The sequence below is a fragment of the Antennarius striatus genome, chromosome 2, assembly GCF_040054535.1.
Source record: "Antennarius striatus isolate MH-2024 chromosome 2, ASM4005453v1, whole genome shotgun sequence".
Lineage (NCBI taxonomy): Eukaryota > Metazoa > Chordata > Actinopteri > Lophiiformes > Antennariidae > Antennarius > Antennarius striatus.
Window position 1 is genome coordinate 6910164 of NC_090777.1, and position 15015 is coordinate 6925178.

At 42.4% G+C, this 15015-nt stretch overlaps 1 protein-coding gene across 2 annotated transcripts; it reads right to left on the bottom strand.

Annotated features, from left to right (window-relative positions):
• Positions 1 to 315: 315 nt before the first annotated feature.
• stk35 (serine/threonine kinase 35) lies at positions 316 to 8545 on the bottom strand. 2 transcript variants are annotated; one of them, XM_068330862.1, is made up of 4 exons: positions 7810 to 8545; positions 5681 to 6486; positions 1377 to 1615; positions 316 to 567 (listed from the first exon to the last, which is right to left on the bottom strand). In XM_068330862.1, exons 1-2 carry the CDS (start codon positions 8357 to 8359, stop codon positions 5753 to 5755), a joined length of 1284 nt encoding a protein of 427 aa, XP_068186963.1. In that variant the 5' UTR covers positions 8360 to 8545; the 3' UTR covers positions 316 to 567; positions 1377 to 1615; positions 5681 to 5752. The 2 variants fall into 2 exon arrangements, with proteins under 2 accessions (XP_068186963.1, XP_068186954.1); XM_068330853.1 differs by having other exon boundaries at positions 316 to 1615.
• Positions 8546 to 15015: the final 6470 nt, after the last annotated feature.

Sequence of the window (15015 nt, forward strand, 5' to 3'; positions counted from 1 at the left end):
TACCTGAAAGGATCCCTAACCTTTAGTTTAATTTATGTCAATGCCATTCTGACGTTCAGCCTTGTTAAACAGTGAAGATCTTCTCAAGGTTGATAGCTTCAGCATTCTGAAGGGCAAATCACTGATTTTTTGCGCCACACAGAAGTGAAAGTCACATCCCCGTGTTGAAAACCTTAATGCGTCAAATATACAGTGCCTTGCAAAAGTATTGGCCCCCCAAGACATTTTTGACATTTTGCCACATTTCAGGCTTCAAACTTAAAGACAACAAAATGAAAATATTTTTTAGAATCAATAACATGTGAGACACAATCGTAAAGTGGAACCAAATTTATTCAACATTTTTTATTGTGTTTACAAATAAAAAACTGAAAAGTAGGACGTGCAAAAGTATTGGCCCCCTCTTCTCTCAGCTTAGCCAACCGACTCCAGATGTTCCCTGATGACTTCTGAATGATCCAATGTTGACCTAAATGACTAAAAATGACAGAGTGCACTTGTGTGTCATTTGGTCTCAGTTTAAATGCACCTGCTCTGTGATGGTCTCAGAGGTCTGTGAAAGGAACACTGGAGAACAAACAGCATCATGAAAATTAAACACACACACACACACACACACACACACACACACACACACACACACACACACACACACACACACACACACACACACACACAAAAGAAATTTTAGAGAAGTGATAGTTCTGTTAACTGACTACATGAACAGAACTGTAATTACTTAAAAACCGTTTTTGTCAAATGCCCTAGGAGTATTTTGGATACTACATCGATTGTCCCATTCCAAAAGGAAACCATAGTTGGACAGACTGTTTGTGCTAGCCATCTAGTTTCACTCAAAATGTGTTGCCATTTTATGTGTCGTTCCTGCTGTTTGGACTTTCTGCTCAAAAACATGAAAATTGTTGTAATAGTTATGACACTCTAAAATTATGTTAACTGGGAAGTCCATGTATGGTTATTTCTTCTCCTAACATAGGAGATGCCTTACTCCATATTGTTCACATGGCAGATGCGCCTTGATTGGTTGGGTGCCATGATTGGTTGGGTGCTTGATTGACAGGTGACTGCATGACAGCGTGAGACTTTTCAAGTGAGCTTATTCAAATATATAGGTGGGGATACTAACAATATAATAACACAAACAATTGCACTTCTGTGAATCATCTAAAAAAGCATAAGTTCATAACATGGTAGTGCGGGAAAGTTTGAACCAGTGTTGTGTCGTGTCGTTATCGTTAACATAATGACCAACTTGTGTTTTGACTTCAGAACGGTCTGGTATCGCGCCACAGCTGGGTATAAATTTTAAGGAAGGTGGAACAAAACAATAAAAAATTTAGAAACTGTAAACTTACAAATGTCATAAACCTGATTGTTACATCCACTCGGATATCAGAGACATAGGCTTCATCCAACAATTAACCAGCCTCGGGTTCATAGTGAGGGTGACAGTCATTTTATGGCTCTGAAACTGCACTTTCATCTGATTTGCATATGCTATTCTTGTTCAGGAGTTCAACAAATCCATTCCCGTTTAAATAATGACTTGGATTCTTCAGTCCAGCTTGCTTTTGGAGTCCAAATCCAAACAAAGCTGAAGAGACACAGAGTAAAACTGGGTTAGTGTGGCACAAGATAACAAATGGACTGCATTTTAAAAGTGTAAGAAAATGTCTCATCAATGTCTCCAACAACAAACGCAATAAAAATAAGGTCCTTTTGGGGCTTTAAGAGCCTTATATAATTAAATGAATTAACTGTTGTGCCTCATGTTAAATGATATAGATGGTGAAGGAAACAACTGGTTTTGCTGCAGGACAATTGCTTGTAGAAATGTCAGTTTACATCACTTGTGATTTATTTCATTAAGAATTGGCTTAGTCAGAATGATTATATGGTCTAACCCAATTCACAAGCATGCTGTGTGCATCACTAGAACTACAGACTAGGTGGAGGGCTGCTGCACATATGTCTGTAAGGCTGTAATGTGTAATTTGTGTGTTCTCTGTAAGGCTGTAATGTGCAACAGCCTTTGAAATTTTTTGATTGGTGCACTAACTCAGATGCACGGACAGAGAATTAGGAGAGGATTAGCAGACAGTTCATTGGCCAAACACCACAGATCTGTCCCTGAGCAACGCATCAAGTACAAGTGAAACTACTTTTTCATTCACTTTGGAGAAGGCAATCCATTAGCATAAAAAGCATCCGATGGAATAACTAAAGGATAAACAGAAACTGTTTGCATTTTGTGCCTGACCAAGTATATACAAAAATAACAAAATATAGGACATCCTATAATTGCACTTGATTCATAGATTTAGAAAAATAAGCTAGTTTCTACAAATAAGGTTTCATGTTTGTAGGTTTATGGAACCACTGGCTCTGGAATATATATATATATATATAATGTATATATACACCAGTCAGTGTTGGTGTGAGTACCTGTACTCACACCAACACTGACTGGCTCATTTGACATTTACCAGGAAAAGCAATATTAGTGTAAAGTCTCTCTGAGCACCTTATTGTAGATTTTGGTAGGCAGTCACATGATACCGTACGCACATTCTATTGGCTGACAGCATCAGTGTGTGCGTTGCGTTCAGAGATTCACGGAACGCAGCGCACTTCCGTGTATTACAGAAACACTTTTCTTTAATACCAAAGTATTTTAAACAGTGTATAAGAGTGTGGGAAAAGGTAATACAAATAGAAGTTTGTTTAATATCAGTATGGGGAGGGTTTATAAACATTTTAATTACCATACATAATAAAATAGTTTGTCGCTATGTCGAGGAATTTTGTTTTTTGTGGGTGGTCCTTGAATGCATTAACCGCGAGTCATGAGGGATTACTGTACTTTAATTTAGCTGAACCTCAGGATATAGACCTAATAAGGCTCAAGAACTAAAAAGCAGGTGATTAAGCATTTGTCAGAATATTCTGTGCTGTGAATTAATCTAGTTGACTGTCACTGGAACGGATAATTATCACTTGAGCAACAGTTATATTATTACATCAAGCTTCAAAGTGGTGATGTATTGTAAATGTCAGTGTCCGTTTGTTCGTCCATTTGGATGTCCACCAAATATCTTTGTAACCATTGCAGATAAAGATGAAACAAACATTACTCGGGTGGCAAAGTGAAAATAGTAATTTCCCCGTAAAAGGGGATTCATAAAGTTCTGCTTCTTCTTCTTCTTCTTCTTCTTCCTCGAACGTGGCTGTTCTGCTAGCCAGGTGGATGAGGCCCTGTCCCCCCTCCTCTCTTGATAAAAACAACACTCCTTGAGGCACCCAATGCAGCCCATCCCAGAAAAAGTTAACAAGTTTGGTCTGGATTTGGGCTAGAAACCCTGATGGGGGTTCCATACAGGCCAAGCGGTGCCACAACTGCGAGGCTACCAGATTGTTTATCACTAAAACTCGACCTCTGTACGACATTCTCGGGAGCAACCATTTCCATTTTTTAAGTTTCCCTTCTTTATCCAGCGGTTTCTGACCGGACCAGCGGATCTGATGTGGAGCGAGGTGGCCAGCTGCATATTCAGACGAGTGAGCCACTTGGACCTGGATGCTGCACTGTTTTTAATGGACTCTAAGTTTCTAAAGTTAAATGGTTTGCCTCCGTTTTATCATGGTGTCTTTAAGTCATGGGCCCTATTTAAAAGCAGCCCAGGAAAAAGCTCTGACTCTTTGTTCTGGTTACTGAGGGAACCACTAGTGCATGGGGCCAGGCTGGACGTCTGCAGTGGAGCCACACCTGGTCTGTCTGCAGCAACCAGGACCATGACCCTCCAGCAACTGGTAGACAACGCCGGGCCTGCGCTGGCGGATGCCCAGGCTGTGAGGTCCCTGCTGAACATCCAGTCCACCAGGGTGGCTCAAAGGGTGCTACAACTGTGGAGGCAAAGACTTTCCGGGAGGGAGAGAGGCCTCCTCCTGGACTATATTACAGGGACTGTGCCAGACAGCAAAGATCCTTTCCCAGAGGTCCACATCAGTCCCCTGTTTGGAGAACTGGAGGGTCCTCTCCTCGGAGATGAACGACAGATCAGCCTGCACACGGCCAACAAAAAAATACTGTACAAACAATGTGTAAAAGTAATCAACAAGAAAAACCTGTGTGGCAGAGCGCCCACCGCCTGGGCCAACAGGATGACGGGAAATGGACCTGACCCGCAGTGGAGACTTCTGTACAAACCTCCCCTCAAGAAAAAAACAGCCGACCTCCAGTGGAGGATTTTGCATGGTGCCGTCGGTTCCAATGCTTTTGTCTCTGTTTTCGCCCCTGCGGTGTCCAGCCAGTGTCCCTTCTGTCCCCTTCGGAAAACAGTCTTTCATGCTTTCAGTGAGTGTGGGAGACTTGCAGTGCTCTTCACTCTTCTAACGAATGTTTTTAACTTGTTCAATGAAAACTTTAGTATCAGGAAATTCATCTATGGTGCTGGGTACAATAGATCGAATCAGAGAAAGTGGCAGCTTTTAAATTTTATTTCTGGGGAGGCAAAACTTGCAATTTATGTGACCAGGAAAAGGAAAATTGAAAACAATACCGTTCAAGAAGCAGCTACTGTAACATCAGATGTTGCTTAAAACTAGAATTTGGTTTCTATAAATTGACAAAAGACCTGAATAACTTTAGGAACATTTGGTGTTACAAAAATGTCCTATGCACTTTAGTTGATGACCACCTCACTTTTGCAAACTTCCTGTTATAATGCACTAATTTTTATATTGTATTTCCCTTTGTTTCTTGGTGTTTAATGTTTTTGAGTGTTTAGTGTTTTTGAAATTTCATCTAATGAAAAATTTTAAAATGTTCTAAATGTTCTAAATGTTCTAAATGTTAAATGTGATTGGAGTCTTTTTTGGAAAAGATCTTCTGAGGCACTTAAATGCTTTCATCTAATGTAAAACTGCAAAATGTTTGAATGACATTAAAGTGTTTGCAAAATCAAAAATCTTTTTCTTCGAAGAGGATGAAAATGAGTTGAAATTTGACCTTGACCTATTTTTCTCGAGGTTAAGGTCAAATTTCAACTTTTGTACACTCATGAACTGGATAAGGATAGAAAGACAAGAAAGAAGGCCAGTTTGAATAAGACCATAGATCAAAGCAAGTGCTTTGATCTACCTATGAACTAGCTTTGATCTGTGGTCAGAGCTAGTGCGTAGCTTGGATCTACCCTGAAAGGTCCAAGCCATGCACTAGTCAGGTACTACTTTCAGGATATTGCAGTCTGTGACTGCCTTGTTTTTATTGTAAGAGTAATAACAATTAAATTTTACAGGATATGTAGTTCAGAACCACACACGAATATGAGGCGAATTGTAATAAATCAAATTTTTCCTTTGAAATTCCCTTTAATTAAAAAGAAATATGAAACTTACACATTACTTAAATGAGGAATGTTAGGGTTGGCATTTTGTCAACTGAGGAGATAATCATACTGAAAAGCAGTCCTGGTATCAATATTATTTGTGACAAAATTCTGAAACCCATTTCCACCAACGATCAATGTGCCAGTGCTGTTTTTGAGTCCCAATGACTACTTCTCTGCGGTTAAAACTCCAGGTTCTTTCCACATGGTCATCTTAGAGATTCCTTCCTAAAGGTAGAAGATAGTAACATACATAAGAAAGTGGAATTTACCTTCTAATAAAAGTTGTCTCTTGTTTGACTAGTTGGTTCAAAACAGGAGACACTTGTGAAAGGTAGGATCCATCATGTTGCACAGGTGACTTGGTCCATCCGCACCTCCAGCTGAGAGGCATCAGGTCGGTCCTGAGGGTTTACTGCAAGCATATCCTGAAGTAGGTTTCTCACTCCCTCAGACATGGTGCTCCGGGATCTCAAAGGGATGTGGAGAATCATCTTGGGGTTCTCCAAAAGGGCTTCCCCAACAGGTACAATCTCTGATCCCTGGCGTATATAGGTACCAAGCAATTCACGCTTTGACTCGGCATCTATGAAAGTGATCCGCTCGATCATTGCCCAGATGATAATTCCCAAGGCAAAGATATCAGCTTTGGCTGTGTAGTGGCCCTCCCACACCTCAGGAGCCATGTAGAAGTCTGAGCCACATGCTGATGACAACCAGTACTTGTTTAGGTTGACAATATTGTTATGGTTACTACTTTTTCCACCCATTCCTGCTGCCAGGACATCTTCACTGTTAAGACCAGCACAAACTTTACTTAGGCCAAAATCAGCCACCTTTACAATAGGTGAACCAAATTTCTGTGAGATGAGAATGTTGTCTGGTTTCAAGTCACGGTGAACAATGTTGTTCTTGTGCAGGAAAGCAAGGGCACTCGTAAGCTGGCGCATAAAGCTCCTGTTGGTTTGGGGGTCTGGTCGACGGGACAAAATGTACTGGTTTAGATCCCCACCCTCGCAATACTCCATGACAAACCAGAGGTAACATGGCTCCTTTGGATAACCCAAAATCCGTTCCCCTGCAACAGGAGGTATATTGTCAGACATCAGTTAATTAGAAAAAAAGAACTGTCAACCTGCATGAAATTAAAGCACATGAAACTTCAAAAATCAATCCTGTTTAAGAAGGAACAGTGATACTCTTTATTACTATTTCACATGAAAGTTTCTTAGTTGTGACAGACACAACAGCTCTTAATGTGTTTTCATTTTTGATCTTTCAAAGCAACCAGAAAAAGGTTGTGATACCAATCCACAGGTTTAAGCTGAAACAGGCACTTGGCTTGTTATGAGACATGTTACAACAAACATTGCCAGTTAATTGCAACTCCACATAACAGATAACATGATGATTCATAATGACAATGAACTCAACTGTGTCACTGAACTATGTGTACAGGTTTAAAACCATTTAAAATATGACTTTCTACTATCTATACATTATTGGGTTAGTATAAAAAGATGCAGTACATAATGGTTGGGATATTTTACACTGTAACAATAAACTAACTAAAATATAATTTTTATGAAGCTGGTTAATATATATTTTTCTTACAAGTGCTGTTGCATAACAAAAGAAGTGGTGAGTCAGTTAAACCGGACTGATGAGAACAACAATAAAAAACTTATCAAAATGTAACCATCATAAGATGATGCAGCTTCATAGTACCCTACACTGTACTACTCGTGATTAATTTCAAAGTGACAGTCAAGAAGCAAGGGGTTAACATGCTGCCAAGTAGAACATGGTGTTCTCTTAGGAGCTGAGGGAAACACAGTGTACTCTATGTGCCTATTATAGGCAACACAAAACGTCACTGGCTGCTGGAGCTGTGAATGGTCCTTTTAATTAATTAAATTCTTTATCAGTGAACAAGTCTTCAAAACACAATTTTTATTTATTTATGGCACATATTGATTTACCAACCACAAATATAGCAACTTCACGTCAGTCAATCGTTGCCATAAATTATCTTTAATATATAATTATACATCAATGGATGTAATAGGTAGTGTAAATATTTAAAACATGTGTCATATATTTATGTATATATATATTATTCAATTAAATTGGGACCACTTTTGTTGCACTTTAAATCATCCACTAAATAAAGGTAAAAGAATTAGATGAACCATTTTCATTTTTTTTTATAACCTACAGTTTGCAGATGAATGAACTTAACAATTATATGTGTCTTCATGATTTTATTTTAGCTTAGGGTGACCTGGAGCTGTATACAACGAATTGAATGTGTGATTCTTTTGGAGTCTACACAGTCCCTTTCATTGTTGTAGGCAGGAGTTGTACTGCTAACAGCTGAGAGATTGAACGTCTGGTTTACCTTTGAGTGAAGTCTCCACCAAGCCCAGGTACTGTTTGGACCTCTTGTTTCCATGGTTGATTTTCTGAGCCAGTCCATTCTTTTGTAGAACACATTCCTCCAGTTGGATCACATTTTGATGTCGGTTCTCCAAGCTTGTCAGGGCCCAGAACTCAGCAAGAGCCAATTCGACATTTTCCGGAGCGTCACATTGGAGCCTCTTTACCGCTACCCTTGTCCCTGTTTTCCGAGCTATCGCCTCATACACCACCCCGTAGCTTCCGCGACCGACCTCCCTTATCAGGCTGTAGCAGGGAGACACAACCACATTGTGCTCAAGTCGGTCGCTCCGGCAGACACTGAAGGTGAAGAAGTTCTTGTCGTCCTCCATGAGACTTGTGTGAGTGTTATCCTCCGCTGTGCGTGACCGCAGGATTTTCCCTAACGCTACATCTCTCCTTAGCTTCCCGGCGGCCACGGTCCTCCTGCAGCCATGAATACCTCCGCCTACCTTTCTCGTTTTTTTGACTTCGCACATATCCATAACTTCTTTCTTGTTGAAAGTAAGCATGAAGGAACGATGTGTTTGTCTTTCATTACTTTATCTACTAAATATAGTTCGACGTCCTGGCGTCTACCTAGATGTTACTTGTAACGCTTACAGGTCAGACTGTCAGCAGTTTAATAATTTTTCTGTTTGGAATAACAAGGTTAGCTTGCTACCTCGGGCTATCCAGCTGAAGTAAACAAAATGTTCTCGCGTCCAAGCACACACAGAGAACAGAAGGCGTGGCATAGTGTGCAGCTCCACCGCCGTTGATTGGCTGAAAGAGAAAGCAGCTCGAGGAAATCTCTGGAAAAGGTGGAGAATAAAGGGAGCATGTTTTTTTTGCGATTTTTTAAAGGCGTTTTATTCATGATAATTTGCAAAATACCATTATATGTGCAGATTGTGTTATGCTTTATAAGTAATACAATTTAATACTTTATTTGAGTAATACAAACACGACCAAACGATCCGGGTTCCGACATCATGCTGCACCACACCATGACAACGTGGTTAAACACGAGAGAGGCGGGGCCATAGGCACGTGCACATAAGCGTTAGGAGAACGTCACTTGTTACAGTATCTGACATAGAACTATGTTTTCAACAAGAATATTTTGCCTCGTCAAAATCTTTTCACATATCATTTAAATGCCGTTGGATACTTAATCAGAACTATATGTAAACATGCGTTTGAATAATTTGAGGCTATTTATTAGAAGAAAACAGCAACAACCTTGTGTGTGTGTGTGTGTGTGTGTGTGTGTGTTTGCGCGCGCACACGCGCAATGGCCCTTGAATGCACACAAGCACACACATACACACATAAGGGGCCTGCAATCATGTAATAATGAGAGGTAGAGCGCCAGGCAGCTCCTTCATGGTGCGCTTCACAAGCAAATCGTGAGGGGGCATGCCCTGCTCAAGGGCTCGGCAGTGCTCAGGAAGTGAACTGGCACCTCTCCACTGCTAGTTCACACTCTGAATTTTTTTGGTCCACACAGATCTTAAGCCAGCCACCATCTGGTCCCCAGCCTAAGGTCTACGTGACCAATATAATAATAAAGGGCCCAAAATTGTGCCCATTTTGGTCGCATATGCTCCCAAATTTTTATCAGTGCGACTATTAAATATATTTAGGAGCACCGGTGCGGCTAGGGGAAAAAATCTGGTGTGCCTTCTTTTTTGAGACCACGCTCCTGCAGTCCTGCCAGGAAACAATGAGAGCGCAACTGCGGCTGCTCTCCTGGGCGAGGGAGAGAGGCGCGCAGAACGGAGATGGACGGAGCGGTCTCTATCGCTCTGTCACTGCCTTGCTTTTGGGTAGGTGCTCCTAAAGTCTTTGCTGGTGCTACTAACTGCTAAATTTGGGAGCACCAGTGCTACCAAGAAAAAAGTTAACTTCGAGCCCTGTAATATAATGTATAATATATACAGGTATATATATATATATATATATATATATCCAGACCATCTACTGTGGTAGATATTGGCCTCTATTGCTCTTGTACTTAGGGCCTGTTCTTGTGCTGCCATGATCAGCGCCTCTGTGCTGTCTGTCAGTCCAGCTTTATTCAGCCATTGGTAGGTCTTCTTGATATCAGCCACTTCCTCTATCTGACGGTGGAACATGCCGTGTAGGGGCTTGTCCCTCCATGTTGTCTCCTCCTCCTCCTCCTCCTCTTCCTCCTCAGGTTTCTGCTGTCTAAGGCATTCACTGAGCAGTTCATCTGTTGGGGCCATCTTCCTGATGTACTCTTAGATTTTTAATGTCTCATCCTGGACAGTGGCCCTGATGCTCACTAGTCCTCAGCCTCCCTCTTTCCACTTAGTGTACAGCCTCAGGATGCTGGACTTGGGGTGAAACCCTTCATGCATTGTGAGGAGCTTTCTCGTCTTGATGTCTGTGGCTTCTATCTCCCCCTTTGGCCAGCTTAGGATCCCAGCGGGGTATCTGATGACAGGCAGTGCATACATGTTGATGGCTCGGACCTTGTTCATGCCATTCAGCTGACTTCTCCGGACTTGCATTACTCTCTGGAGGTATTTGGCTGTGGATGACTTCCTTGTGGCCTCCTCATTAGCCTGTGGGATTCCAAGGTATTTGTAGCTGTCCTTGATGTCTTCTATCCTGCCCCCTGGTAGGTCAACCCCTTCTGTTCTGATCATCTTGCCTCTTCTTGATACCATCCGGCCACATTTGTCTAATCAGAATGACATCCCTATGTCGTCGTTGTGGTGTGGATCAGTGAGTCAAAATCTCGCTCATTCCTGGCATACAGCTTGATGTCATCCATGTAGAGGAGATGGCTGATTGTTGTCCCACTTCGGAATCCGTATCCGTAGCCACTCTTTGTGATGATGTGACTGAGGGGGTTCAGGCCTATGAAGAACAGCAGTGGTGATAGTGCATCCCCTTGGTACATGCCGCACTTGATGTTAACTTGGGCAATTGGCTTGGAGTTAGTCTCCAGGGTTGTCTTCCACTTCCCCATTGAGTTCTTGATGAAGGCTCTTAGTCCAGACATTCCAGTATCCACGTTACAGTCTCTGTGTACTGCTCTGTCCACCAGTAGCTGGTGCTTGGCTCCCCTGGTGTTACTACCAACTCCTTTCTGTGCCCCGCTCATAAATTGATCCATGTGCCTACTCATCTTAGCCGCCATGATGCCTGACAGGAGCTTCCATGTTGTACTGAGACAGCTTATTGGCCGGTAGTTGGATGGGGTAGATTCCTTCTGTGGGTCTTTCATGATCAGGATTGTCCCTTCAGTCAACCATTCTGGGTGCGTCCCATCCCTTAGCAGCTGGTTCATCTGTGCTACTAGACGCTCATGGAGTGCTGTCAGCTTCTTTAGCCAGTATGTATGGTTCATGTCCGGGCCCGGTGCTGACCAACTCTTCATCTTTGACAGTCTTTCTTGGATGTCTGCCATTGAGATGGTTACTGGTTCTTGTTCTGGGAGGCTGCTGTGGTCAGTCCTCAGGTCCACTAGCCACTGGGCATCAGTGTGTGATGCTTCTCTTTCCCATATGCCCTTCCAGTATTTCTCCACCTCAGCTCTTGGTGGGTCTGGCCAGATGCTATTTCCCTGCCACTGTGAGTACACCTTTGCTGGTTGAGTGGAGAAGGTCTTGTTTATTCTCCTGGCCTCAATCTCCTTGGTGTATCTCTTCAGTCGGGTAGCCAGAGCCGTTAGTCTCTGTTTGGCAGTTTCGAGTGCTTCAGGTATGGAGAGCTTGCTGTATTTCCTTGGTACCCCTTTATTCACAATGTTCCCCTTCTGTAGCTCGGCTAGCTGGCTGACTTTTCTCCGTGTCACCTTTATCTTGGCCTCTAACTGTCTCTTCCATGGAGGGTATTGTTTGTTATGCCCTGTGTTGATCTTATATCCCAGCATCTCGAGAATTACTGTTGCTGTACTGTGGATAAGCTTGTTGGTCTCAGTTATGTTCCCTGTGGGGATGGTTCTTATTGCAGCATTCACATCTTCTAGCAGATCTTATGAAGGTACTTGACAACTTAGCTTCGGTATTTGTCGGAGGCTCCAGGTTTCCATTTGGGTCACGATCTCCCTTCTCAGGTCAGCAGCTCTTGCATTGAGGCTGTGTATGTCTCTTGGAGCTTGGTACCCAATCTCGGATTGTGGGGGGGTTGATATCCCCCCACTGATCTGGCGTCCTGGCTCCCCCTTGCCGTAGCATTGTTGTAGCATTTCATCGATCTCTAGTTGTGACAGCATTTTTCGGTTACGGATGTGGGAACACTGGGCTAACAGCTGTTTCTTTGTTAGCCTTGATTGTGGGTTTCGAAGCATCCATTGGTCCCACATCCGCCCCATATATCCCCTCTCTCTGGGATTACTCGTGTAGTAGCATTCCAATAACTCCGTATTCTCCTGCCTTGTCCATGTGTGTCTTGTTCCAGTAACCCATTTATCGTCAGATTGCCCAGGTTCCCCAGCATCTGACGCGGACTTTCTTAACCCGGGCGACGTCCGACCCGGTATGACTCTGTATTGTGTTCACTCATGTTTGAGGTAGGCTGGTATAGCATTAGGGGTCTTGTCTAAGGACCCTCACTGGATAGTGTCCGCCATGTCTGGGGTTCGAAACCACCATATAATTGAAGCCCTCCTCTTCACACATGTCCCACTGAAATAAAATGGGCGTATGAATGTATAAACTGTATAAGTAATTGATATAAACTTTGTGGTGAGTGTTTCAGTGTCTGGCATACATCCGTGTATACGAAGGGGTGCGTTGCTCAAAACGCCACTTGGCGGAAATAAGGTCTCTCAAAGTTAGTGTGTGTTTGATAAGATCCAACCATACATGTATGGGAAGATCAGTGTGAATGTGAATTTGTGTGACTGATAAACCCATTGAAAGTACAAGCATACAAATCAAATAATCTGAACATACAAGCTTGGGATAAAATAAAGTTTTTCTTTTATGAGTGTGGAAAACTGTTTGTTTGGACGTCATAAGTGATACTGTGTAATTGAGTCTATGGTTGCTGAGCTCAGGTGTGAATGTGTGAGTTGAAAATACAAAAAGTCTGTGATTGACTGTTCTATTGAGATTAAATCGTATGTGTTGTAGATGGAGTAGTAGAAAGTGTATTAAAAGTGCGTGTTTAAAATGCGTTAAAGCAATAACAAAGTTTAGATTAACGTTGTGTTGAGGCTGGGGTGAGTTGTCAGAGCAGAGGTTTGAAGATTCTGTGCGTAGTGAAGGAGAAAGTGTGTAGAGTTTGTTTGGAGAGATCTGCACGCTAGGAGAGTCAAGTTGAGACTGGAAATTAAGATTAGGAGGCCGACTACAGGGGGAGGAGTCAGTAGACACAGACTGGACTTTTCTAAAAATATACCTAGGTGCATAAGCTGCAAAAGAAAATTCCCCGTTCAACTAAACCCCCCCTCACAATCCCTCCTCTGGTGTTGTCGCCAGGAGTGCACAATCAGGAGTGAAAGATTTTTCTGTTTTTCTTAAAGACCCACTCTATAAGAACATAAGTTATTTTAAATAACCACGCTACAATCTAAGTTAATGAATCCCACACCAGTAGCTCTGGTGGGAACCAAAAACCCTGACATTTTAAAGGATATTAACAAAATTTCAGAAAAATGTGAAACAAGAACCAAGGGTTTAGAATACCCTTGGCCAAAGGGAGGTACGTTTGATGTGGCAGTGTGTGAGAGTATAGAGATCAGAATAAGATACGACAAGCCTAAAGACCAATCAAAGAAACTTTTAAAGGAGAACTAAAGTTTTTCAAGGATGTAGGCGAATTCTACAGGGCAAAGGTGAGACAGGGACTGAGGACACTGCAAAACTATGTAGGCAAAGAGAAGGGACAGGACGACAACCAACTTGACCAACTTAATGTAACAGAACTTGCAGGTTTATACCCAAATTTGGAGGGTTGGTTGCATTTTAATGGTAATGTTAATGAACAACAAGCAGAAGAACTATCCCAGATCATTGCAAATCATGAAGCTAAGGATGAAATTAGAAGCCCCACACTTAGAGGTGATGGTAGTCCAATCACTAATAACTCAAAAGATAACCCTGCCAACTGCCAACCAGAGTGGTTCACAGAAATCAACAAAAGCACTGACAGCAGAGAAACAAGGGAACCGATGCATGGGAAGACAGCTCAAATACAACACCCCTAGCTATTGTACGGGTAATGAGTCCAAAATATTGTAGCACTGCTAGGAAGGCTAGACACAGTAGGCCAGGCATACTGGATTGCTACAAGGGGAGGAAAAGTGCAGGAGGAGAACAATCCTGTAGCTTCTGGATTGATCTGCCAAATTAAGGAATAGATTTAAGAAGAGAACTTAATCGATCTGCCATTATAGAGATTGAGGAGGACATAGATAGACATTATGCTAAAGTAAAGGACCGTGAGGAAGATGAGAAAAAGGAGTAAGAGCTAAAAATAAATCTTAGAGACAGGGCCTCACTTAAAAAACCAGACAGATATAATAACGAACAGTATATGGCTCCAATCTTGGTCTGGTCTGGTCTCCAGTCTCCCTGATATTTACGCTGGGGCCTCAAAGTGGATCGGGAGCTTTTGAAGAATCTACTGTCAGCAAATTGTTGGCTTTGGGGGACGTGAAGGCGGTGTGGGCAAAGACCATTGGAGTGTCTGTAATGGAGACCATGTTGAAAGACAATGGATGTGAATGGATGATAAGTCTCATGGCTGATGGAACTGAACTTGATTCTTATCATGGGATGCTATGGGCCACATTGAGGAGGGAGTACCCTACACAGGTTGATGAAAAGGCATTGCAGGGTGAACTTTTTACTGAGACTGACAATCCTGCAACGTACATTAGTAACCAGTTGAAAAGATAGAAACAAGAGACTGAGGTGGACATTGAGAAAAGCCCGATGTTGACATTTCTGTTCAGAAACTCAATCATGGGTGCACTTCCCATCCCAGTCCAGAGCAGACTGAGAGACGTAGTGGGCTTAACTACCATGCCACACTGACAGTTTTCTGATAATGTGATCCACGCAGTGGAGAGATACAGAAAGGATGAACAGAGAGTGAAAGAGTAGGACAGACAAGTCCAGAGAAAGCTGGCACAGCTGCAACTGAGTGAGCTGCAGAACAAAGGCAAAGTTAAAGTCCAAGCCCTGGTTACAACTGACAAAAC